Source organism: Contarinia nasturtii, unplaced genomic scaffold, assembly GCF_009176525.2.
Source record: "Contarinia nasturtii isolate CC-2019 unplaced genomic scaffold, AAFC_CNas_1.1 Cnas_scaffold_414, whole genome shotgun sequence".
NCBI lineage: Eukaryota > Metazoa > Arthropoda > Insecta > Diptera > Cecidomyiidae > Contarinia > Contarinia nasturtii.
Genome location: NW_022197768.1, coordinates 2,169,035 through 2,193,383, shown reverse-complemented (window position 1 = coordinate 2,193,383; position 24,349 = coordinate 2,169,035). Strand labels below are relative to the sequence as shown.

At 34.5% G+C, this 24,349-nt stretch overlaps 1 protein-coding gene across 3 annotated transcripts; it reads left to right on the top strand.

Moving 5' to 3' along the window:
* The first annotated feature begins 419 nt into the window (after window positions 1-419).
* Window positions 420-22,936, top strand: LOC116338424. 3 transcript variants are annotated; one of them, XM_031763655.1, is made up of 8 exons: window positions 420-691; window positions 827-1,055; window positions 1,592-1,762; window positions 8,931-9,101; window positions 10,736-10,803; window positions 16,365-16,903; window positions 17,074-17,158; window positions 17,487-22,936. In XM_031763655.1, exons 4-8 carry the CDS (start codon window positions 8,978-8,980, stop codon window positions 17,568-17,570), a joined length of 900 nt encoding a protein of 299 aa, XP_031619515.1. In that variant the 5' UTR covers window positions 420-691; window positions 827-1,055; window positions 1,592-1,762; window positions 8,931-8,977; the 3' UTR covers window positions 17,571-22,936. The 3 variants fall into 3 exon arrangements, with proteins under 3 accessions (XP_031619515.1, XP_031619514.1, XP_031619516.1); XM_031763654.1 differs by having other exon boundaries at window positions 827-1,476; XM_031763656.1 differs by lacking the exon at window positions 8,931-9,101 and having other exon boundaries at window positions 827-1,762.
* The last annotated feature ends 1,413 nt before the right edge of the window (window positions 22,937-24,349 follow it).

The following is a 24,349-nucleotide window of genomic DNA, read 5'->3' as shown; positions in this document are numbered from 1 at the left end:
CAAAATGTAGAACCGTAAATAATATGTTACACTGAGATGCTTTGGCTCCTTTTTCACCCTCTGTCAATGCTCCATAATGCTGTCGCTTGTGCTCATCTATTTCAAAGACTTTTCTTTCTCGCTTGCTCTCTGTCGAACGCGCGATTGTACGTGCTCAGCAAGTCATCAATGTGCGACGCAAGTGTGTATAAACAAACAAAAACTCTCCGGATCTCATCTTTCGCATATCGCATCTCAGCGTTCGCAGAATGCCAGCTTTTGCCTGTATTATACACATCACATCGGCAGCAATAGCAACAACCACTAGCAGCATCAGCATCAGTGGCAACCGTTGAATATATTCAACATACATTCGCACTTCTCGTCGTATTTTCCTCTCGTTTAGCGCCCAATTGAGAGTACAAAACCGAATTGAAAAGTCTTTTTGGAACAGTTGCATTTGGTCGGCAGCCACGATCACTGCTTTCGTCGCCATTTCGCACGGAAATTATTTCGTAAACTGTTTTTGTTGTTCGTGAAACGTGTTTGCGATATACGATTTTTGACTTCAGGGAAATTTTGTTTACATATTATATGTGTAGAAAAACGCGACGACACAGAGTCACCATTACCATATCGTTGGCGTCGTCGACATCGTTGAAGCTTTCCAACTGATGTACCAAGTCATATCGAAATGCTTCTAGCCTTTGAGGTTTGCTCTTTTTTTCGGTCACACTGTTCTTTTTAAGATCCATTTCATTGTTGATTTTTCTTTGTTTCGTTTTCTTCTTCTCTCTCTCTCTCTCTCTCTCTCTCTCTATTCTCGTTGTCTTTCTACACCGTTTAGGCAAAGTTGATTGCAAAACAAAGGCCTTCTAGATGGTGAAGAAAACGCACAAAAAATGCATTAGCTAAGGGCATTGTGCAGGCGTTATAAAAAGAAAACAACCGAAAAGAAGAAGCAAAGAAAAAAACATTGAGTATGTAAAATACAGGAGACACACTGGATGCAAAAATAAAATCAACAAAGCATAGTAAAAAAGCGCAAAGCCACAAAAAGAAGAATCGAATACGAGGTAAATAGAAGGGAACAAATACGAAATCCATCGACCAACATACACACTCACGCATATATCTATACATATTATTGCGAGAAAAGAAAAGTTTTATTTTGTGTTGAAAGTTGAAGAAATTTTTAAGTGGTTTTTATTTGGATTGCATTCGACTCCGAGAATCGCATAATATCTCTTGATCCGTTCGAAATAGTAACAAAAAAGAAGAAGTGGGAAAACAAACATCAGTTCTTACAACATCACCACCAATATCAACAATAACAAGCATCCGAGGCACCATGGAATAGTGGCTTTTCGAACAAATAGAGTTGAAACGCCATCGAAATCATCATAACAATTTCAAATGCTTGAATAATATTCGAAAGTGGCGAAAAGAGAGTGCAAAAGTGCAAAAAGAATAAAAATCTATCAATGATTATAAGTGGTTGGTGACAATAGCGGATTATATTTCACATTCACACCGCAGTTGTTGAAATTGTTGGTCTTCGAATTTATTACACACATCCACATTTGAGTCTTCTCTACTTTGGTTTTTATAGTGTTCTCACGCCGATTGTGAAAACGGTACACATTCGCACGCACATAAATTGTCTTTTAACTTATGCTGTGTGCACACACACAGAGAGAGGACCATCATCTGTCACAGGAGCGGACAGTGTGAACAAAAAAGGCTTCAAAAACGTTCAAAACGTGGCTCGAATTAAAAAACAGTAAGTAATTCGAAAAATTCCAGCATGTAATACATACACACAACTCTTTAACTCTCTATAGCAAATAGCAAATCCTCTCACACATTCTCTGTACATATTTCTTTGTGCTATGAAACTGATGGATCCAATGCATTGTCGCAATGAAATACCTCTAGCAATAATACAAATAAAAAAAGAGTAAAATATCCCACATTGATGCTGAATATAAGTTTATGTGTTTTGTTGGGTGTGGGGAGCGGGAAGAGAAGAATGAATGGTGGCGACTGTGTGTCGCCCAAATGTGGCATTCAATTTTCGATGAATCTATAATGGTAAGGGCAACGAATCGAAGAAAAAGTCTCGTTCAAATATAAATTTTAACACTCGCAAAGTTTTTCTTTCTTTTTTTTACGTTTGCCACTTATTTTTAAATAATAACCGTTGTAGCGTTAAGAAATACGACAGCAAACGACAGAGTCGAATGATAAAAGTTTTGTTCTGTTCATTTTGTTGGTGCTGTGAGTTAAATGACGGCACCCTTCCTTGGTTGACTGAATGACTCTGCCTGGCTGGTTGGTTGGCATGATCAAATAGCGATACGATTTGCAATAAAGAAAACAACAAACAAGTCTTGAAAATGTGTGCGCTTTCGTACTTTAAACACATGAAAACACATCGATATACGAAAATGGTGCCACCAACGTTAAAAGCAACAACACCGTAAACCTATACATTTTCATTAGACCATTATTATTATCGCTGTGTGTTGTTTTTATTATGATATTCATGAATAATTGAATAAACGTTCGGCTGGCATTAACCGAGCGAACCTTGCTTAATGATGATTATTTTAAGAATTTTTTCGCAATGTTATTATTTTCGGCGTACGCACTTCTCAGCTGCCTCCATCACATTCGGTGCGGCTTCATATTAACGGTAACGAGTACTTTTGTTATTTTGCAACTTGTGTTTGCCTCCTTTCTTTTGCACTTTTTTTTACGTTTTTGTTTGAAAGTTTTTAAAACACAAACGACTTCGAATATAAAAAACCGAAATGTATGCTAAGAAATGTAAAAGAATGAAATCAACCATAAGAACGGCAAATAAACATCTTTGCACCATAAATCAAATGCTGTATTGTTGAGCATAAAAATGCCGTGGGTCAATCGTGTCTACATATATTAGCAATAACTTTTATGTTGGGAATTAAAATAATTGTTAACAAAGTAAGAGATTATGATGAAATCCAAACAAAGAAGCAAAATAAAGACGATAGATACCAAACGAAATGAAACTCAAATAAAATGAAAAGCATCATCAAAATAAAGAATCATCTGTGGCGAATTCTTTATAGAGAAAGAGAAAGAGAAAAAAAATCAAACACAGACAAATAGACGATGAAGAGAAAATCTTTTCGGGGCGGCAAGCTTTTGCTCTGCTTTTTCTCGGTTGTCTTCTTTTTCTATGTGTAATTTTGTGCGTTTAATTTCTCTCTTTTTTTTTTGACTGTGCATAGTGTTAAAATCAAATGTACTTTGCAGCCTTTCATTCCATGGGTCGAAAGATATGCCTTATTCGTGTTTATTTGTATCGTTCGCCGTATCGGAGGATAAAGAAGTTAGCGCGCTTCTTAAACCCAAGAGAAAATATGCTCGCCGTACGAAAAATGTGAAGCAAGAGATTGAATCTGTCAGTTAAGATGCCAAAGTGAAAAATCTTTGAATAAAAGCAAAATTAGCTTTGGTTCCTTTACCAAAATTACACAGAATATCGCTTCTGTTAACTTCTTATTTCTTCTACTTCGTTCGTTCGCTCGCTAGCTGGATTTTTTTTTCTTCATTGTGATGCTCTCCATTGTGTTTAGTCTGTGCGTTTGGTGTCTGTCCTGTGTGAACTCGGTGTGTTAACTTAAATTCTTCGTTTTTTCCCTTATTTCACTTGATATTCCGTCCATTGTTGCAATGGATGAGGGTACGCTTCTGTAAGCGACTGCCTTTTTTAATGAGGATATGATGTGATAGCATCTCTTTTACTTTTTTTTTCTTCTTTCTCTATCTATGTTTCTTTTTTTTTACTTTTACTAAAAAAAAAATTTCAATTACAACGTGCTCAACGCACTTTGTTAGAATTCAATTGTTTTCTCCTCTCTTGATTGTCTCTTCCCTTTTCATGTATCTGTGCCAAAGTTGACTTAAATTCCACTTTGCGTCAATGTAATATTTAAATTGCGGCCCGGGCCGTAGAGATGTACGCGTATATTGATTTTAATTACATGTTCTTCCATAATAGTAATGACTGTATGATTTGCATTAAGTGAACACTGAATACACGTGTACTTGGATCGAATGACATGTACGTTGCATTAAACATGCTGCGAAAAAGATAGCAACCTTTGAAATCCATTTTGTTTAAAAGTATCTGGTATCTCATTACTTTGGTTTCATTCTTTTCGTGTTGGCATCATATTTCAACGCAAAAAAGAGCGATTAAAATGTTTTAGTTCGTGACACTTTTTATAGATTAGATTTTGCGAACTCTGAAAGTATTATTTTTTTTCTTTTTTTGTTTCATAATTGATCAATAAGCGCACCAAACTTCGATTCAAGAAAAGTATAACAAACACAGATTTCAAGCACAAGTTCCATGCTATTTTTTTTATTTTAAAATAATGGTCAGTGTATACATTTTGGTGGTGACTTTTTGTTTGTGTGGCATTTGGTAACAGAAAAGAGAAAAACTATTTGCACTAAAAAGCTTTTTCGTTGACATTCTTTGATAAAAGAGTTAATTTCACAAAGAGTACCGAGTTAGCAACCGAAACTTGCGAAAGGATTTTTTTTTTTTGATATTTTGTTGAGAATGCGAAAAGTTCGTTAAAATCGGAATGTCAAGAATTAATTTATCTGCTGATAAGAAGTAGATGGAAGTGTAAAACTTCGAAACATAGAGAAACTAGTGAGCAAAAGGTTTTGTGATGCATCCATTTTGTATACAACCCACGAACCCACGATGTATGACTTGACTTGTTAGGTCTAAGACCGAGCACCCGTTATCCATATATTAATTTAAGCGGCATTTCTAAATAAGTGTGGAGAGAAAATGAATGTTCTATTTCTCTGTCTTTCTGTGTAAATAGACTGGCTTCGGTGCAAAAAAATGTACACGCGCCGTCTAACATACAATAATGTTTATACATGGCCATGGTTGTGACAATACGAGAAAGATTGTTACGTTGTGGCATAAGGACATCACAACACAAAGGTTTTCTTGCACACATTAAATTATCGCGCACGAACAAATGAACTTTGCTTGAATAATTAAAAAGCACTCAGTTTTATTTGGTCGGTTGGTTTGTCGGTGAACGAACGTCATCTGATGGTACAATTTGCGTATTTGCTTGTGCACGATACCAAAATCTCACTTGCTATTATCGCACATACAGTGCAATGGTTCTCTTTTTTTCGTTTCACTCGTTCAACGACGACAAAGAAGCAAGAGGGTAAAAGTGTATATACTATATAACCACCATAGATCTTGCGAAAGTATTCCATGGAATGTGTGGATTGTTCTTCACCTGTTCCACAATTTCACGTTTCCGGATCAACATTGTGCTATTATTCTAATAGAAATCATTATTTTTATCATCATTAAGGTATAATAAAATAATCAAAGAACTATATTGAGTTAATTGTTCGATGGTGTGATGGCAAAATGTTGGCTAATGCTATTTCATATCACTATGAACATGCATATATGAGGCGATACGTGTAGCAGCAATACATGTAGCCCGTCAATCTCGAAAATACTTAATTAGATGCAGCAATACAAATGCAAATCTAAATCTTTGCGATGCCAGAAGAAAATTGACGTTTCCAATTTAAACGTGACCATCGTAAATATCATGCAATTTGGATGGATTTGAATGGGCATTTTCGTATCTGGACGCCTACATGAAATGAAAGCCAATTACATCGTGCGCTGTATAGCACTACGGGATGTACATCGTATCCGTATATGTGTGCTTCTTTTTGTATGAAAAAACAATGAAAACGTTGAATTCCTAACTCACGCAATACGCTCAATAAAATTGCAGAGATGTACATCTTAAGAGAGAATAAAGGAACACAGAAAATTGTGATAAGTAACTGAAATCAATGAGAATAGCTCGGAAGAAATGCGAATAAAAGAAGAAAGCTTATCATTTGTTTGAGTTTTCATTTTCTCATTCACATTTATTGCATTGTTTGCTGCCGATATGTTTTTCCATCGATGGTGTACCATGAATGTGAGTTCGCTTTTCACGTCGGCTACCGTTATGTCATCAACCGCATTACAGCCTGTTTTTCTCATACCATATTATTACTATTATTATCTCTTTTCGAAATCAACAAAGTACGTGCATTGTCTACTGATGTACAACTTGATTCGATTCGTTCGTGCCATTTCTTACCTCAAAAACATATCCATAAATAAAATTATATTGTTGTTTGGAATTTTCGCAAGTCCTCATTTTAGGGGTTAACTTGGCAATAATTGTATTGACAATTTTCATTGCAACACAAGTTGAGATGATTTTTATTAGATGTGATTTCATAGTGCGCTCGAACTTTCACCGAATTTATAATAATTTTATGAAATTCAATTTGTAACTTCGAACTGTATACCAACATAGAAGATAGCTGAGAACGATATTGGTGTTGGTCCCCTTGCGGTATGCGTGCTATTTTTTTTTTCATTTTTCTTCATAGTTACAATGTTATTGCTTGGTGTCACTTCATATTCCGTACATTCAAGTTAAACCATTAGCAATGTACGCAAAGCACATAACAAACACATTCCTTTAACGATTTTGCTACAATTGCTTCCTCATTATTCAACAGTTTGAAATTCTTTTGTATGAACACGTTCATTCACACGTACAAGCTACAAAATAAATGCGTTTCATCGTTAACATTACGAATAAAGCATCCATAATCAATTAAATTGAAAATCATTAACGAGAAAAGTACCGAAAAAATGTCCATGCCACAAATGAATTGAGCACAAAAGGAGACATAATGGAAAATTTAGAAGACATTTTTTTCTCACACTCAATGTACGTGTTCATGAAGATATATATATATCTCTGTGTGTGTGTTTGCCTTTTTTTCTCACGTTTTGAAGACTAAACGTCACTCTTTGCGCTGGGTCGTCGTTTTCAAAAGTGCTTTTCACATCATCGATTCAAATTGAACGTTGTTGGATAAGAAATAAAAGTTTTACGAAACAGATATGTATGACATCATTGCCACGTTCCTACTATTGACAAAGTTGATTAAGGCCTAAGCACTAGCATTAGAATTTGAAGTACGAAAATTTTATGACAATGCCACTGACGCCGCCGCCGCCATCACCGCCGTCGCCACCACCACTACCACAAAAATTTCGGTTTATACAAATCGAGTCCAATAAATTTGTTGGCGCGCGACAGAATGGCACCAATTTGTTTACTACTTCTACATATAAGAGGCAACGAGATGTCTCATACAAATATGTACTTACGTAAGAAGAAAAACAAGCTCCGTATGTTTTCACACAGTATGATGCTTTGGCGTCTATAATAGCAATATAGCAAAATCGACAAATGAAAATTTGGTGCATTATATGTGTGTGTACAGTGTACACACACATGAAACATGTATAAAATGTATTAAGGTTTTAGGAATAGATAAGAGAATCCCGCTAAATCACAAACAAAAGGAAAACTATTCGATGCAATTTTGGATGTCCCTCATTCTCTGTATCTCTCTCTCTCTCTCTCTCTCTCTCTCTTACTTTCCTTTCTCATTCTCGGTTGAAATGCGCTGTAAAACCGGATTATGCGATTCAATTACGTTCTAAGTCGATTTCATAAAATTTCAACGGAAATGAATTTAGCTCACCATTTTCTCCGCTCTATTTCATCATTTTCATGAGCCAGCTTGTTCCGATTTTGGGTTGAATGCTTTTGTGATGTGTGGATGTATGTCTTCATTGATGTTGAAAATCATTGGCCACACACACTCACCGGTTTTAAGATTGTATCTAAAATTTAAGCACATCAACACATCGAAAATGATTGGGGCCAAAAAAAGCAACCCACTGACTTGGGTGTCGATTGCATTATGCGGTTGATGTTGAAAGAACCCATTTGTTTATTGCGTATGAAATGTACATGAGCATTGTGTGGAACAAAATAACATTTGAATAGTTTCAAACGGTACTTCATTCACAAAATGATAAAGTTGTTTCAATTTGGTGAGCGTAATTTCTTTGATTGCAAAAAGGGTAAACATTCCACATCCCAACAAAATTAAAACAAAAACTTTTTAAGATGAACCCAACACATTCACAAGAGCATAAAAGTAACAAAAATATCGTTAACCCAGAGAGAAGAACAACAACAACAACAACAACAACAAAATGTTCCTCCATGGTTCTCATATAGTTTTTCAATGTTCAAACTGTGTATCTTTGTACAACTTGTACACACTTTTTAATGCATAGATAGTCACAACCACATTCCTTGGCTCGTTGGTAGCATCTCTTCTATCGCTATCGCTATCACTTTTTAGCATCTCGTTCCAGTCAACTACGCCTATATGCCATTGAATTAGTTGATCATACCAAACTATCTTCTTCTTCTATGTGGGACCTTTGACGATTTTTCTTTGCTGCTTTGAATTATGTTTTTCGTCTTTTTATATTATATTTCTTTTTTTTATTTCGATAAATTGCATGCGATATGTGAGCATTCGCATTTACGCTTCCAGTCTGATTTGTTTGATACTATTTGTACTGAGATTACATAGAGTATTCATATGACACAGACTCTTTATGATGGCGTTGTACATAACAAACTAAAGCCATATATATATATATACATTATACAAATACTGTAGTTCCATTCAATCCTTTCGCATACCACCTGCCATCTACCTTCAATCCTCTTGCATGTTTATCAAATGAAAAATTTACTTTTATTTCCAACACTCATTCATTCACTCACTCACTCAACTCAACTCAACTTATTCGTTACATTTCTTGTATCGTTTCGCTGCTTTTTACCGACCATTTTCTTTATTTCTTCATTTTGGATGCCACACTCTTATTCTGTTCGCTATCTTAGCTATTCATTTTCTCGCTGCTTCTCTTTTATCTCTTTTTACAGGTTTTCTGTCCTTATGGACACCCAATTGGTGCGAATGTGATACAGAAATGTGTCAACATAATCATAGGACACATAGAAATGACTTTTTTTCTTCATCATTGTTTACACAAAAAAGGAGTACCCACAATCAGCATCAAAACAAACACTCGACAACGAATATTGCTTCAATCGGTATGTGTTTATAAAACGTAAATGTTTGTCTCTGTCGCATCCAAGTATTATACATATTTATTTGTGTATATGTCATTGTAGTCGATAAAATAATACTCCATTTTTCGCAATCACTTTCTCTCTCGTCTTTCTTTTCCACAAAAAAAAAAACGAAAAAAAAAACTTTTCCACAATTTCGAATGAAAGATATCTATTTTTATTTTCGTCACGCTTCTTCTGGCTCATGCTGTTGCGGTTCCGATCAATTGTTGCTGTGGATATTGCTAGTGGTATTTCAACAAATTGCCTTGCTTTCGCTTTTGCTTTCGATACGCTTCCATGACTCTGAAATTATTTGACAAAAATGAAATATAAAAACAAACAAACAAATATACCAAGAGTGAAAAGTAGCGCACAAAAATATAAATTATCTTGTAGTCCTAGTGGATCTACTACAATTGGATATTTGAAAAGCTCAAACGTAATCCATCTGTGTAAACAAAGAATTATTATTCATAAATTTAGATGGAATGGATTGGTCCACATTGGAAATGCAATCATAAATCATTTCGATGCTTTAGTTTTTTCATTCTCTCTTTTTAGATTTCTTTGCTTATTTCATTATGACTATAGTCATAGAAACTCTTTTTTTTTTTTTTTTTGCTATTCCTTTTCATCCGGTTGTATCCGTCCATTTGATATTAAGCCATTGGCTGTAAAATCGAAAGAAGATTTCCTTATCGAAATGTTCATAAGCGTAAATGGCATAGATCATTCAAAACGAATACCGTAATGACCTTTGAGACTGTGACTATGTACGAGATGATGTAGAATGTGAACAACAACAAACGCGGGTAAACTTCGTTTGAGAGTTTAATAGCAAAGACATTATACAGCGGAAATGCCATTTTTATATTTTCATTTCGAAATGCGATAGAACCATCGATGCGTGCGCTTGATTTCAACGGGCATCTGATTGATGTCACCACTTACATTCAGACTATTTAATCACAGCAGCACCATCAAACCATCACATTCACATGTGTCACGTAAGCACAAAAGTTTACCATTTACTTTGGCCATTCTCGACATAGGCTTAGGCTTATGAAGGGCTCTTGTGAACAACTCTTTTTTTTGCTGTTGCTCCTTTATCGCTATGCTATGCTATTGAGATTGAATTGAAATGCTGGTAAAGTACGATATCCCTATTTGTATACATATTGGATGACATTTGAGCGGAAACAAATGCGATTGCGATTCATTTTATGCAAATATCCATTTAACATATAGCACGAAAGGTAAACGGAGCGGCAACGTTGAAGCCGATGATTGCTTTTCGATGTGCGACACATATTTATTACATATAAACCGTATTAAAGCACATTAGTCCAAGAGGTGTTGAAATCACTATCGAAGCGAAAAACTATCAATCAAACGATCGCTTTCAAACGATTCAATTGAGCCTGTATATTTTAATTGAAACCATCAAATACAATTTCTCGGTTTTTTATCGTGTTAAATTGTAACACTAAACATATTATGTACAGAGAATGAGAGAGCTTTAGTGTGTGACATTTAATATTGATAACGAGTGATTTTTTCTCTACTACTTCTGAAACTACTACTACTTCTTCTTCTTTTTCGATTTGTTACAGATATGGGCGGTATGTTTCCAGAGAGTGGAAAAAATATTTATATATCCGATACTAGTTATGGATATACGGTAAGTAACTTATATTAGCTATTATCTATTTAGCCCGTCGGCTATTAGAGATGAGAAACGATATGGTGTATGTGTGTTTGTGTCTTTTTTTTGTTGTTGTTGTATATACATAGATATGCGTGGTCGAAGAAGCACTGAGTTTCATCTTTATGCACGTTTTTATGCTTGTAAGTTGTCTACAGTTGCTTGTTCTTCGGCTATTGATGGTGATGTTGTTGTTGTTGTTTTTGTTATATTTGTTGTTGGCTCAGGGACATAAGTGCCCGGACGGACGGACAAAAACAGTTAAAGTATATTACGTACGTACGGTCAAAATGTCCGTACAAACACGAGCGTCATTAGTGCCCATACGGACGGCCAATTCTTTTTTTTTGTGCAACTATAGAAATGAAATATTTTTTAAAAATTCTTTGGAATACGTCAAAAATATGTTCATGCGAGAAACATATCTAAACGTATTTCGTTTCGTATTTTGTTGATTAATAGTTTTTTATATTGGGCGCAGCGTCTGGTCTTTTTCTATAGTAAATTTATCAAAAAAATTATTATTTACGTCGAAAATTCTAAAAACGATATAAAAGTTTTTTCTATCGTAAATTTTTCAAAAAAATCAACAAAATACGAAACGAAATACGTTTAGATATGTTTCTCGCATGAAAAATTTTTGTTTATCGTACCGGACGTACGTATTCCAAAGAATTTTTTAAAAATATATATGTTAGTTCGACGTACGGACACAGTTATATTTTACAAACATTTATAATATAAAAACAGGTAAATACAACAACTGCACTAACGGCGTTTAATAACTATATTATATATATTTCTTTTAATTTGTACGTACGTCCGTAAACGGAACTATTTTCCGAGAATCCCTGAAACATTTCGATTATCTCTTCCGAGCGTCCACTGTGCTATAATTTTTTTCTCTTGCAATATCAAATATAAAACAAACTTCGTAAACACCGAACTACGTTTCGATATCTTTCTCGCATGAACATATTTTTGACCGTACGTACGTCGTACGTATTCCAAAGAATTTTTAAAATATATATGTTCATTTCTATAGTTGCAAAAAAAAAAAAGAATTGGCTGTCCGTCCGGGCACTTATGTCCCTGAGCCTTGTTGTTGCGGTTGTTGTTTTTTTGTTTTCTTCATTTTGGTTTGCTTGGCTTCGCATCGTTTCGTTTCTGTTTGACCTTTAACTTCTATCTGTCAATTTATGTTCTATTAAATCGTCGGTTTTCCATAATAGCGTGTATATTTTATGGATATGTTTGTATTCGTGCAATATAACATTTAAGAAGTGAATGTGAAACGGTGCATGTGTCTATGTATAGGGATTGTGCTAATCAGGGTTTTACGGAACATTAATTTATCTCATTCAGTTGGCACTGTGTATGCTTCGCATGTGTGTATGTGCGTTCGGTTCGGTTATTCAATTGCTCGCTCACTTGGCACATAACAAACAGGCATTAAAAACAAGGACCAACGGCCAGAAATGCCGAAAGGTATAAGGTTGAAGCAACGGGAGCATGTAAAGTTTCTCCCACACGGGCGCCAAGTCAACGGAAATTTCTGAATAGAATATAAGACATTACAAATTGGTTATGTGTGTACAACAGCTTTCACAGGGTCTTTTTCTTCTTTTTTTTGACTTTGTGACTCTCTGATGGCATTAGCTTTCTACATAACGATGTTTTTAATTAAAACAAATATACTTTGATTTTCACCAACACATCTTTATGTTCATCATGGCATTCACAAGAAATATGGCGAAAATTATAAAGACACAAAACACTGTTTCACCGTAATGTTCTACTTTGTGCAGCTTTTAATGTTGTTTAAGCACAATGTCTATAAAATGTGATGAACAAAAAAAAAAAGACGAAACCAGAATAAATTACCCGTTTCAAACGGCAAAAAGAATAATCAATTAATTAGATATGATAGCGTAGCATGACGACTGCAGATTGTACATGTAGAGCAGTCCATGTATTTTGGATGGATATCCATCCGAGATATTTTAGAATATCTGGATATTTAACGCAACTGCAATGAGCCAGAGCTGTGTGCGTCTCACATCTACGGTATGTCGCTACACGAAAAATACAGACACAGTGTGACTGTGTACGTGCGGCACTTGTGATACACATATATGTAGCGACCCAACGTAGATTCTATTTGCGACGCACACAGCTCTGGCGCTGTGCAGTTGCGTTGAATATCCAGATATTCTAAAATATCTCGGATGGATATCCATCCAAAATACATAGACTCATGTAGAGTGAAGAGGAAAAATGATAATGTTCTAAGTGCAAATCATAGACTCCGGATTCTCATGTCATTTCCGTACAATCGTAATGAAGAGACGCTTTTTCTACTTCGTTCCATTATTTCCTCGCCGTTAAAATATACACAGATACAAGAGAATGCCATTTCAAGAATGAACCGTAATGCGATAGTGTCTCACTCAAGACATTTGCAAACTGTGCTTTTTGGGGGCCGTTCTTAACATTTCATGAAAATTTGAGTATCATTTCAAGTAATTTTTACATCATATCGGATAAATATACGGTGAAAACATAATCATGAATTCATGTGCAAACCGAAAATCAGCTGGTAATCTAGTAACAGATAATAAAAATGAACATATCAATGATACATTAATATTATTGTTCACTTTATTACCATTATTATTTTTTGAAAGCCATATTTCGGTGCTTCTCGTCTCAATGCCGTCTCGAGTGATGAAAACAAGTATTCAAGTACTAAAAGCAGAAAATATAATATGGAATTTTGCAATAGAATTTCTTCAAATCATCCGATTGTATTAAAGAAAATATAAAATGGAATATGACGACACACACACACACACACCCATAGTCTCACAATGAAACTATGGCAAACGGCAAATCTCTCTGTTGAACTGATCTTTTTTACGTTAATAAAATACATACACATACTTATATGGATACGTACACAGTTCAAAATACCGAAAATGTAATTCGAATAAAAATAAAAAAACGGATCATATACGGAGCAATGTCTAGTTATTATTATGATTTTATGATGTACTTTGGCATGCTTGATGGATGAGATTTAAGGCGAACGATGATGTGAATGGAAAAAGTCAAAGAAAAGAAGATGTAATATCTCCAGCAATCACCGATACATTTCGATATTTTTTCTCGTTTTTGCGCCCCATCAGTAAAGCTCCAGTTTTTGCATCGATGTCACACAATTTTGTACGATTAAATGGATTTAAAATATTATACAAGAAACTCAACAAATTTAAGACATTTTACAGACATTGAACGAGTAGCATTCAACTATTTTGTATGTGTTTTTTTCTCTTCTTACATTATTTTTTTTTTTTGTTACAAACCTTCGACCGTAATCTCCTATTTAATCAGCAGACCATGTGCTCAAAATTCTATTGGAAAAGTAGTTTGTTTCTATGCTCGTAAATATTGGCAATGTTTAATTGTGAGAGAGGGCTCAGCTGTCATTTCACATTTTGAGATTTGAATTAGAAATCATTGATTGGATGGCTCTTAAAAGAGCTCAATAGCAAATGGCATTGCCAGTGTGATAATGACAATGCAAGAACGGGAGCGAAACACGATGGCGGAAGAAGTTGACAGAGAACGAAAGCGACAGAGGTACCTCATCGAAAGTATTGGTTTGGTTGGGAAATGTGTCGTGAACAGTGTTGCTCGTTTCATTATATCGTTTAAGTTGACATGTTGATCATGCAATTAGTAATGCCTCAGCAAATGAACGATATTTCTCGAAAGACATGGTCACCATATGTGTTGCCCGCCACTTATGTCGTATACTACAAATGATAAAACGTGTAAATGCTCAACACATTAAATCGAAAAGAATATGCATCACATTTAACCACTCTCATTTATATTTATATTAAAACAAGCATCACACTTCAGAATGAATACGAAGTCATAGAAATCATTATCACACATTCAAGCGATTGCCGTTAGTGATATTTAAGAGTTTTCGTTGCTCATCAACTCTCACATCAACTCTCGCTTAACTTCAATCTGCTGACAAATTGAAACATACAAAAATCCATTTTCACATGGAACCGTTAAAATCAAAATTAGTTAAAACAACAATATGTAAATTTAAGCAACATCAATAACTAAGTGATTTACATTGAGAGATCCGTGATTAATTAGAATTGTGAACGTGATGCAAAATATATTCGCCTAATTAGTTAGATCTAAGAATCCATACAGACATCCTTACCATGCAACATTATTTAAATTGTGTGTTGTAACAGATTTTCATACATTGAATACATGCGATACACAAGCACTGCCACGATTGGCGGTGTTAATGGCTTACTAAATTGATGTGAATGTGTATAGCTGAAGCGTTTTTAAAACCACACAATATCATTATTGCATCGCCACTCAAATCCAATCAGCTAACCAAACACTTGCCAAATCGTTGTTACAGCAGCCAAGCTCGCCCTTTTTTTTTTCATTCGCGTATGAAAAGAGAAATTAATGAAATTAAATTTTAGCCGATGGTACAATCGATGCGATTGAAAGTATTTTAGTTACATGAAATTCGAAATTTTGGCTGCTGCAGTAGTAAGACCGTATCATCATCATCGAAACAATAATAGGGACCATCCAGTGAATTACGTAAATTGAGGGAAATTACGGAAATAGATAGCTCTGCTAACTACTATTTTCGCGCGTTCATGAAGCGAAAGCGTGAACAAAAAGCATATTCAGGTGGAAATTGGTAGATATGACGAAAATTCCAAGTAAATATTACAACTACACATTGATAATCAGTAAATGAAGTAGACAGCAATGAACAATGAGCGATACACAGCAGCTGACAAGTTCTTCGTAAATATGCATGAACTTGCGATATTCCACACTGGTCACATTCAATATATGTACTGATGTAGCAGCAGCAATAGCTAAAACACCATCATCACCACCTTCACACCAAAATATAGCAGCACATAATGCCACACAGCTCAGTTGAATGCATAAGATAAAAACACAAACTATATTTGAGTACAAGCAAAAGCCAGTTATTTTGAGTGCGAAGTTTTTTCGAAGCTAGCATTGCTTGTACTCCACCAAAGTTCAACATTTATTCTGAAGCATTCAGTGGGATTTTACCGTACCGTTCGGCTGCAATCTATTAAATTTGCAGTTTCATCGTTCGGCATGATTCTAGAGAATTTTTTTTTTTACTAAATAAGACATAAAATTGTTCTCGTTTAAATCAATATGACAATAGTCAATAGTAGAGTAGAAAATTCGGCCGAATAGAGTGTGCTTTGAGCTTCGATATGTTTATATATGTGTGTATGAACTTGTGCAAGTAGTTGTGTTTTTCTTTTCCATCTTTATAGATGATAAATGCTACAGATTATGTTTGCTTTATCGTCTTTCATGAGCTGATAGTCACTGTATTCTGTGTACACCTATCGATTCACCGTAAAAGGGAATGAGGTGAAAAAAAAGAAATTTTGGTAAATAAATGAAAAACAACATTTTTTTTCCAGGAAATTGACATGATAAACTTGTTTGGATCACCAGCAGGGCGTGCAATAAATAAAATAACATCGATAAAATTAAATAAATCTGAAGCAGCAAAAGCAAAAGCGAAATCAAAAGACCGAACCAACACAAACGGCATTAGTTGTAGTAGCGGAAGTGGCGGCGGCGGCAGCAGCAGCAGCAGCAGTTCTAGTAGTAGTAGTTATAGTCAGAGCAACGATGCGAATAGCAATGATAATACAACATCCACCAATTCAATGAATCGAGATCATACGTTATTTGTTGAGGATCAAAAAAATAGCATTAAAGCGATTAGCGGCACAGTTGGTATCGACACAACATTTGGTATTGGTGTTGGCATTAACAATGGCACTGCGCAAACCATTCATCGCCATTGCATAGCTAAACCCGATAAATATATGAATTTACACAAGAAAAAGGTGAAATGCTGGGAGAGTTTTCTCGAAAATGACAAATTAAATAATAATTGGAGCTGCACTTCTACGGATGATACTAAAGTAGAACGATTCGACGAATTGATCACGTAAGTTTTCCGACCGAAATATCTTTCACATTTTCTACGCTCAAGTTTGTGTGCTGTTAATTCACACAAAGCTGAAAATATTTTTGAATTTAAGTTCTATTCAACCAATTTCTTGATTCTCTTTTCTATTCTATTTTCACTGTCATTTACTATCCGAACACTTGCAACAGCGATGCGGAAATATATGAAGAAGCTGTACGATTTCTGGGCCTTTCGTGTACTTTAAGCAATAGCTGTCGCTGCTTGGAATGTCAGGTAATTAAATCATATTTTCCAAACTAAGCTATTAGTTTTCGCTATTCGAGCAGAAATGTTTTTGACTTACAGCACGATTTTTGTTCGAAATTTATTATTATCATTATTTGTTGGAATTGTACCGTGTGAAAATTGAGCGTGGTAAAGTATTTTATGATTGCAAATATGGGAATTGTCGTTATTATATAATAAAGCGAATATTTAGTGTATTCAAAATCGATTTCATGCCAATCACCAAATCATCAGTAAATCATTTTGTGTGCAACAGACTGGCGCCTGTATTTTGATTGACAAACTCAATGTTTTTTCTTTCATTTCGTTTTTGCAGAGTCGCTATTTTGACTACGAAGACGATGAGGACTATGATGACTCAGACGACGACGATGATGATGACTTTATTACCGTTTTTTGAGTACGTGAAACTTTTTTTCTCTCTCACTCTCTACTCTCTCTCTCTCAACCTTTCGACAATACCATGCCAAAAATGAAAATGTTCTAAATAAATGATAATTAAAATAATAACAATAATTAACACAGCCAAAAACCACAGAGCTTTGTCGTTGCATTCCGTTTTCGTCGATTAATGTAGTTAATATTTTCGAGTGATTTTATGGAAACTTTAGAGAGTTTCGCGTAACAAATAGATAAAAAAGAAACACATACATACATAACATACATAGACAAAAAAATAAATAAATAAATTAAATCATTTGACTTCATAATGACAGGAACACAAAACAGTGTAGAAAACGATAAGGTCAACAAGTTTAACAAATTGAAAACCTCAAAATGTGGTTCACGTTCAACAAATTTTTATGTTGTCACTTCGGTGTAAAACGATTTAAAGTGCGGCTGGGTAAATGGTTCCCATGTGCTTTTCATGTGATACAAAAAAAAAAAATTGGAACAACATGGACGCAGCAGAGGAAAAATAATTCGAAACTCGTACAAACTCCACAATTTATGAGCAAATGAGAATGAGCGATTTACTCATTCCATAAGCATGTATCTCATAAAAAAACTAATGGTAACAACACAGCCTGCACACGTCACAAAAGTTCCAAAATTTAATTCTAGCATAAAAAGTGTGTTCGAATTCGGAGCTTGTTTATGAGTGGTCAGTACGATACATAATACCGAACAAGAAAAAAAAAAAGAACGAAAAATCTTCCTCTCCAGTTCACATGAATATTTATTCACCGGTCCATAGTTGTGAATGACCACTCTCGTTTTAAGCCTGAAACGAAACTTTTTTGATTAGATTGATGCAGCCGCATTTTAACAATTTGCTAATATGCACACTTGGGCGGAAATTTGAATAACGTACTACATGCACGACGAGAAATGAATGCTCTTCTTTCGGCGAACATATACACTGTATAACAGTTTCGAAAGCATTTAAATACCGTTGATTCGATAAAATACATGGCACATCATTTCCACATATATTCGTAATGTTTCAGATAAATGCTCCATCAACCGTCAACTGTTGATATAAACCAGCGAAATGAATATGTCACACATTTATAAAATGTGGATATTTGAATGAGTTTGAAATGTTGTGGATATATATCAAATGAATAGACATTATGCTTCAATAAATTTGAACACATTTAATCGAGCAAAGAAAATGCTAGTTGTGTGAATTTGAGATTTTCTCATGGTTCCGAGTACATTTACACTGGTACATGCGTATAGTTTTCGGGATTAATCAAAACTTTTTTTTAAAAAAAGGAAAACGAAAAACAACAAAAACAACAGAAACTCAACTCAAATGTTAAACTTCTACATTGTGCACTATATAAAATAATTAAAATTAATAGAATGAAAGAGTGGAAGCGCAAATTCGCCCTCAATTCCCCTGCGTACAATCTGCACTCATACCATTGTCTGATTTAGCGAAACAAGAAAAACTACAATAATTATGATATAAATAACTTTTCTTTTAAAATCGCATAAGACATCACACAAACTCTACAAACTTATCTTCGTTTTTTTGTATCCTCATTATAGACGACGGATAGGAAAAGAAACAAGATTATTGTGAACGTATTCCCAAATCTGCAAACTTACGAACTACCAAACTTACGCAAAAGCTCCGAGCACAATAAAAACGAAATGAGAAAAAGTGCATGCGAACAAAAATGATGAAATATTTTTCACACGTTAAATAGGGTGCGCTTCAAAAGTTTACTATCTCATAGCTCAAGTGACAGATTAAGTAAACGATGCAGGGAAAAAATACGAGAAAAAGTAACTATACGAAGTAAAGGGATCTTATATTATCAAATATTAATGATATCAACACCAACTATTTGATCTATGTGCTAAAAATTCGACTCTGTTACTCAACTAATAATCCCATTGTTGAACATTATTACTGTTATTTCTATACATTTACATGGCGTGTTCTATCAAAAATAGACAGCACAAAAATTGTATTACATCAGTCAATTTTAACGATGGTAATACTCTGCATAAATCCAAAAAAAGCCACACAACCATCAAAAGTTCCTCTAGTACCACATTTTCTTTTGGTTTTCTTCCAAAACCCTCCTATTCCATGGAATATGATAAATATTTATTTAAGTACAAAGTACTTCTTCATAATTGTTTTGCATATAGTATCAAATTACTATATTCATATGTGTAAGTGTAACGAAATGTTCTTTCTCGTCGTTCGTTACGTATCGCAATTTTTAAATATACCGAAAAATGAGCAAAAAAAAAACAGAAGGAGAAAGTAAACGAACGAACGAATGAGAAGAAGCAAATGTGATTATAACGTAGTTCCACTATGAAAGTATCATAAAAAATGTGTATTCCTTTGGCCTCCGACGGTTTGAACGGCTTCTCTTCGGTTCCATCGTGAATCATTTGGTTTGTATTGGAATTTCGTTTTGTTACACATTTGAAGAATGTACAAGGCGAACATTCGCTTAACCGTTGAGTTTAATGCGGCTAATAAAATTCACGCCATGAATACAAAACTTCTGTACAGGCGTACAATTTTAACTATATAAGACGAAGGAACCGACAAAACCAAAGAAACGCGATCGTTTCCCATTCGAAAGTGTTCCCATTTCACTGTTTATCTTTGTATGGATGACTGTCGGCATATACTCTCGCACAGTTCAAGGAACAACATTTCTTAAAATACATTAAACATAAACATTTATATGCACCGTACTTTTTACGCAATGTCATAATGAGTGTACGGTTAAGCAGCAAGAAAAAAAAACATACCACATTATTTCAAATGTACAAAACGTGAAGAACGTTGTTACCATCGGAGGAAGGTTGGTGGTGTTTAGTGTTTTTGGCAACGGAGGTTGTCTTAAGTTAATTGAAATGCAATAACACTCGATCAACAGCCGCAAATAAAAATAATTTTCGACATTTGATAGGTGAACCACAAACAAAAGTTTGTTTTCGTGTTTGCGCTTTTCGGTGTGAAAAGTTATATTTTATTCTTCGTTTTCATTCTTATTTACGGCTGAAAATGTAATACCGTTGCCAATGCTGCTCTCAATTTATCAAGATGTCAGTTGACCTCAAAGAGTATACATATATACCAACGTCAAACACACCAACACTAACATCTACAAGCATTAACGCCAATCATTCCCATATAGTTCATATACGGTGAGTACGAGACCCGTAATGATGAATCGAATAAAAAACACTTGCCCCTTCGACCGAGTACATTCGATTCGATTTTTCCCGGAAACGCATAAAAACTATGTGCTCTTGCCTTATTTGCAACATCTGAAATAATCTGACATACTGAACCAAGGAGCTAAGGAAATTTTTTATTGAATTTAAACAAAATGCTTTGTTGTTCTTTTCATTTCGTTCAATCGCTTCATAGCACCTCTTTCAATTGCTGAAAATGTGTTCAACTTGAAAAATGCAATCGAAGTACATCTTTTGTAACCGGGGAACATATATCCGGCAAGATTGGTATGTTAAACAAATTCAAACAGCACATGAAATAACATGTTATTGTTTTGTTCACTAACTGGTTCAAACTATGCATTAAAAAAAAATGAAAACAATTTGATATTCGGTGAGAATTTGTTTTCTCGTGCTCCTTGCTCTAACATACACGTTTCATCCTCTCTTTATTTCTCTTTACGTACGTGTTCACTTTGGCTTATTCATGGGAAACTTTTCAAAAATAAGTACCAACAACTCCAACCAAAACTCCAACAATAAAGTCACACCTTCTGCTGCAATTTTTGGTTTTTGTTTCCGAATTTCATTGCAGACTTTGAAACCAAACTTTCTTTTTGAGGGAGGGAGGAGGTAGCGGTTGTTCTATGTCGTTTTACATAGACATATTTCATGAATTATGGCAAAGCTTAAGCTGAATTATTTAGATTAGATATGTAAGGGGAACTATTTAATAAAATTTACTTCTAAATCAAAATTATATAAATAACGTAATTGTATAATTTGCGAATTTGTAATGTTGAAACGTGATGAAATTGAATATAATTTGAATTGCGACTCAAAATTCACACGAAATTATTTTTATGAATCGTATGTGCTTTTTAAAAGTGACACTTTACAGAGAAAGATTTGAGATAATTTCACTTTCTCTACACGATGTATACATATAGCATTTAATTGTTACACCGGAATGCATAACACATACAAACAAACAAACAAAAATTAAATTAAATAAACACTACTTTTCTCTATTATTATTATGACTGTTGTACACCAAATATACTCAGTCAACTCGACCACAATACAAAAAAAGGGGTAATTCAACTAATGACTATTATTTGCCAAAGAAAATGTTAAGTTGTTAAAAAAAGAATGAATGAACAACATTTTACAAACACACTCACATAGAGAGAAGACTAATGAACAGAAAAAAAGGAACACAAAACAAAAACTAAAATCCATTTATTTATGTGCATAACGAAGTGTTACGTGAACATTATAAATTACGTTGTTACGAAAAACGAAAGAGTAAAAAGTATAAAATCCAAACGAACATGTAACATTTATCCAATTCACTGCAACTAAATCTAATTAATTGGACGTCATCAAAGTAAAAGCAAAATTCAAATAACGAGATAGAAAAAAAAATCCAAATAGAAATGAGATTTAAAAAAAAAAAAAGAATCAGCAAACAATTCATTTGCATTCATCTTATTTGCTGTATAATATATAAATATATCTGTAGAAGGAGAAATGAAGTGATGACGTTGTAGCGATTGCAATTTATGTGCAAATATAGAAAATCTTGTGCATTGAAACAAATTTATGATATGACTAAAGCCATGCCAACGACGGATTTTTTATACTCATGTAAATTGTGTGCCAAATCAAACAGAAAAAAGAACATTGCACTTACACATAAACACACTTAAAGAAACACACATAAGCTCTACAGGCAACGCTAAGCGCCTAGTGCACACACACAAACACAAACAAACACACACACACAACACACACACACACACCTCCGCACACACACACACACACAATGTTATTGTATACATGGTCTGAGGTTGAGATGCAAAGTGCACTCTCCACCGTATTTCGCCGTTCGCGTACGCTTGCACAGCTGCAGTATATGCGAATATGCAGCCACGATGGTAATGCTCCCTTTGCATCCCAACATTCGACTCAATAAATACACATTTCAAACCAAACAACCAAAACAAAGAAACAAACAAAAAAATTTATTAAATGTACAATTGTATTTTAGGTATTGTAAGTGTTATTTTCAAAATAAATTTATTCTTTTTAATATTGCAACATGCAATGTACACGCAACGAAAAACAAAGACTGACGCAAAACGTGAAAAGAAAGGATGTACAAAGAATGGACACATCTCACAATTTGGCTTGTTGAAATGTTAAATCACTCGCTTTCATCATTGGCCTTCATCATTTTCTAACGTTGAGCCTGTTTACACATTTACTTCCTTTTTAATTTGCGCCCGGTTTTGTTTTTTGTTTGCTCTTCTTTGTCTGCGCATAAAATAATTCTTCTTTCTGTCTCTAGACCTCTTGTTCACTTTCATTCTCTCTCTCTGTCTCGGTCACAGTCGTTTATCTTGTTCAAACGGCAATGCTATTATGGTACACAAGACCATTTATATTGGCATGACAAAGGGTTTTAAATTATTACAGTATACATTGGCTTGCACCGGAAGCAAAACGCTGAAAAAGAATAGGCAAAAGCTTAAGTGAAACACAGAAACTGTAGCACAACGCACAATGTGCTCTTGAATTGTTTGGCGATCCATGTTTTAAAGCACAGAGCAATAAGCGAATGAATCAAAAGTGTTGTGCGCGACACTATAACAACAACAACAACAGGATCAAATAGAACGACGAAGATGAACAAATGAGCTAAGATGTAAGTATAAAATATACATATGAACCAACAATATAATGTGGATAATGTCATATCAATTGCTCTTCGTATTTTGCCCTACGGATTCCGCTCATTTTTGAATTAAGTCGGTTTTGTGCATGACATGCGTTGGGATATGAATGTTTATGTTATTTTCAGTTTGGCACCAAATACAAAGCAAAAAAAAAAAAAAACTTTAAGAAGCCATCTCACATTGTTGCTGGGGCATGACGGTGCTATTCAAACGTGCGCAACCAAAAGAGAGATATATTATCCAAATCATTGTATATTTATGGCGTGCGAAGAGAAAGAAGAAGTATACTTCATGAATTACATTCAGGATTTACCGCCCTCTCTCAGTCTTTCGTTTTCGGCTAATTTTCTTTCTCTCTCTCTCTCTCTCTCTCTCATTCTCTTACCGCCTTTTTAAAATTCTGTTTTAAAAGAGGCGATTATGCACATGTCATTTGGTGATTCGACTCTCGCATATTCTCTTGTTTTTGTCATTCATTTTCATCTTTGTGACTGCATTTGAAATCTCATCGTTCTTTTTATTTTTCTTCTCATCCACTTTCTCTCTCTCTCGCTCTCCATTTGTGTTTTTTGCCTCCATTTCCTATGTGCTTGAAAAGCACTGCCATTTGCTAGTGTGTCGATAAGAAACAGGAAATGTTGTCATTCCTTTTTGTTACAATTTTGTCGTTAATCTATATGAAAGAGATATGAATAAAAGTAGCCGATGTGCAACGCTAACCTGAAACAATATCATAGCGAACTCGAACTGCTGCCGAATTAATGTTGTGCAAACG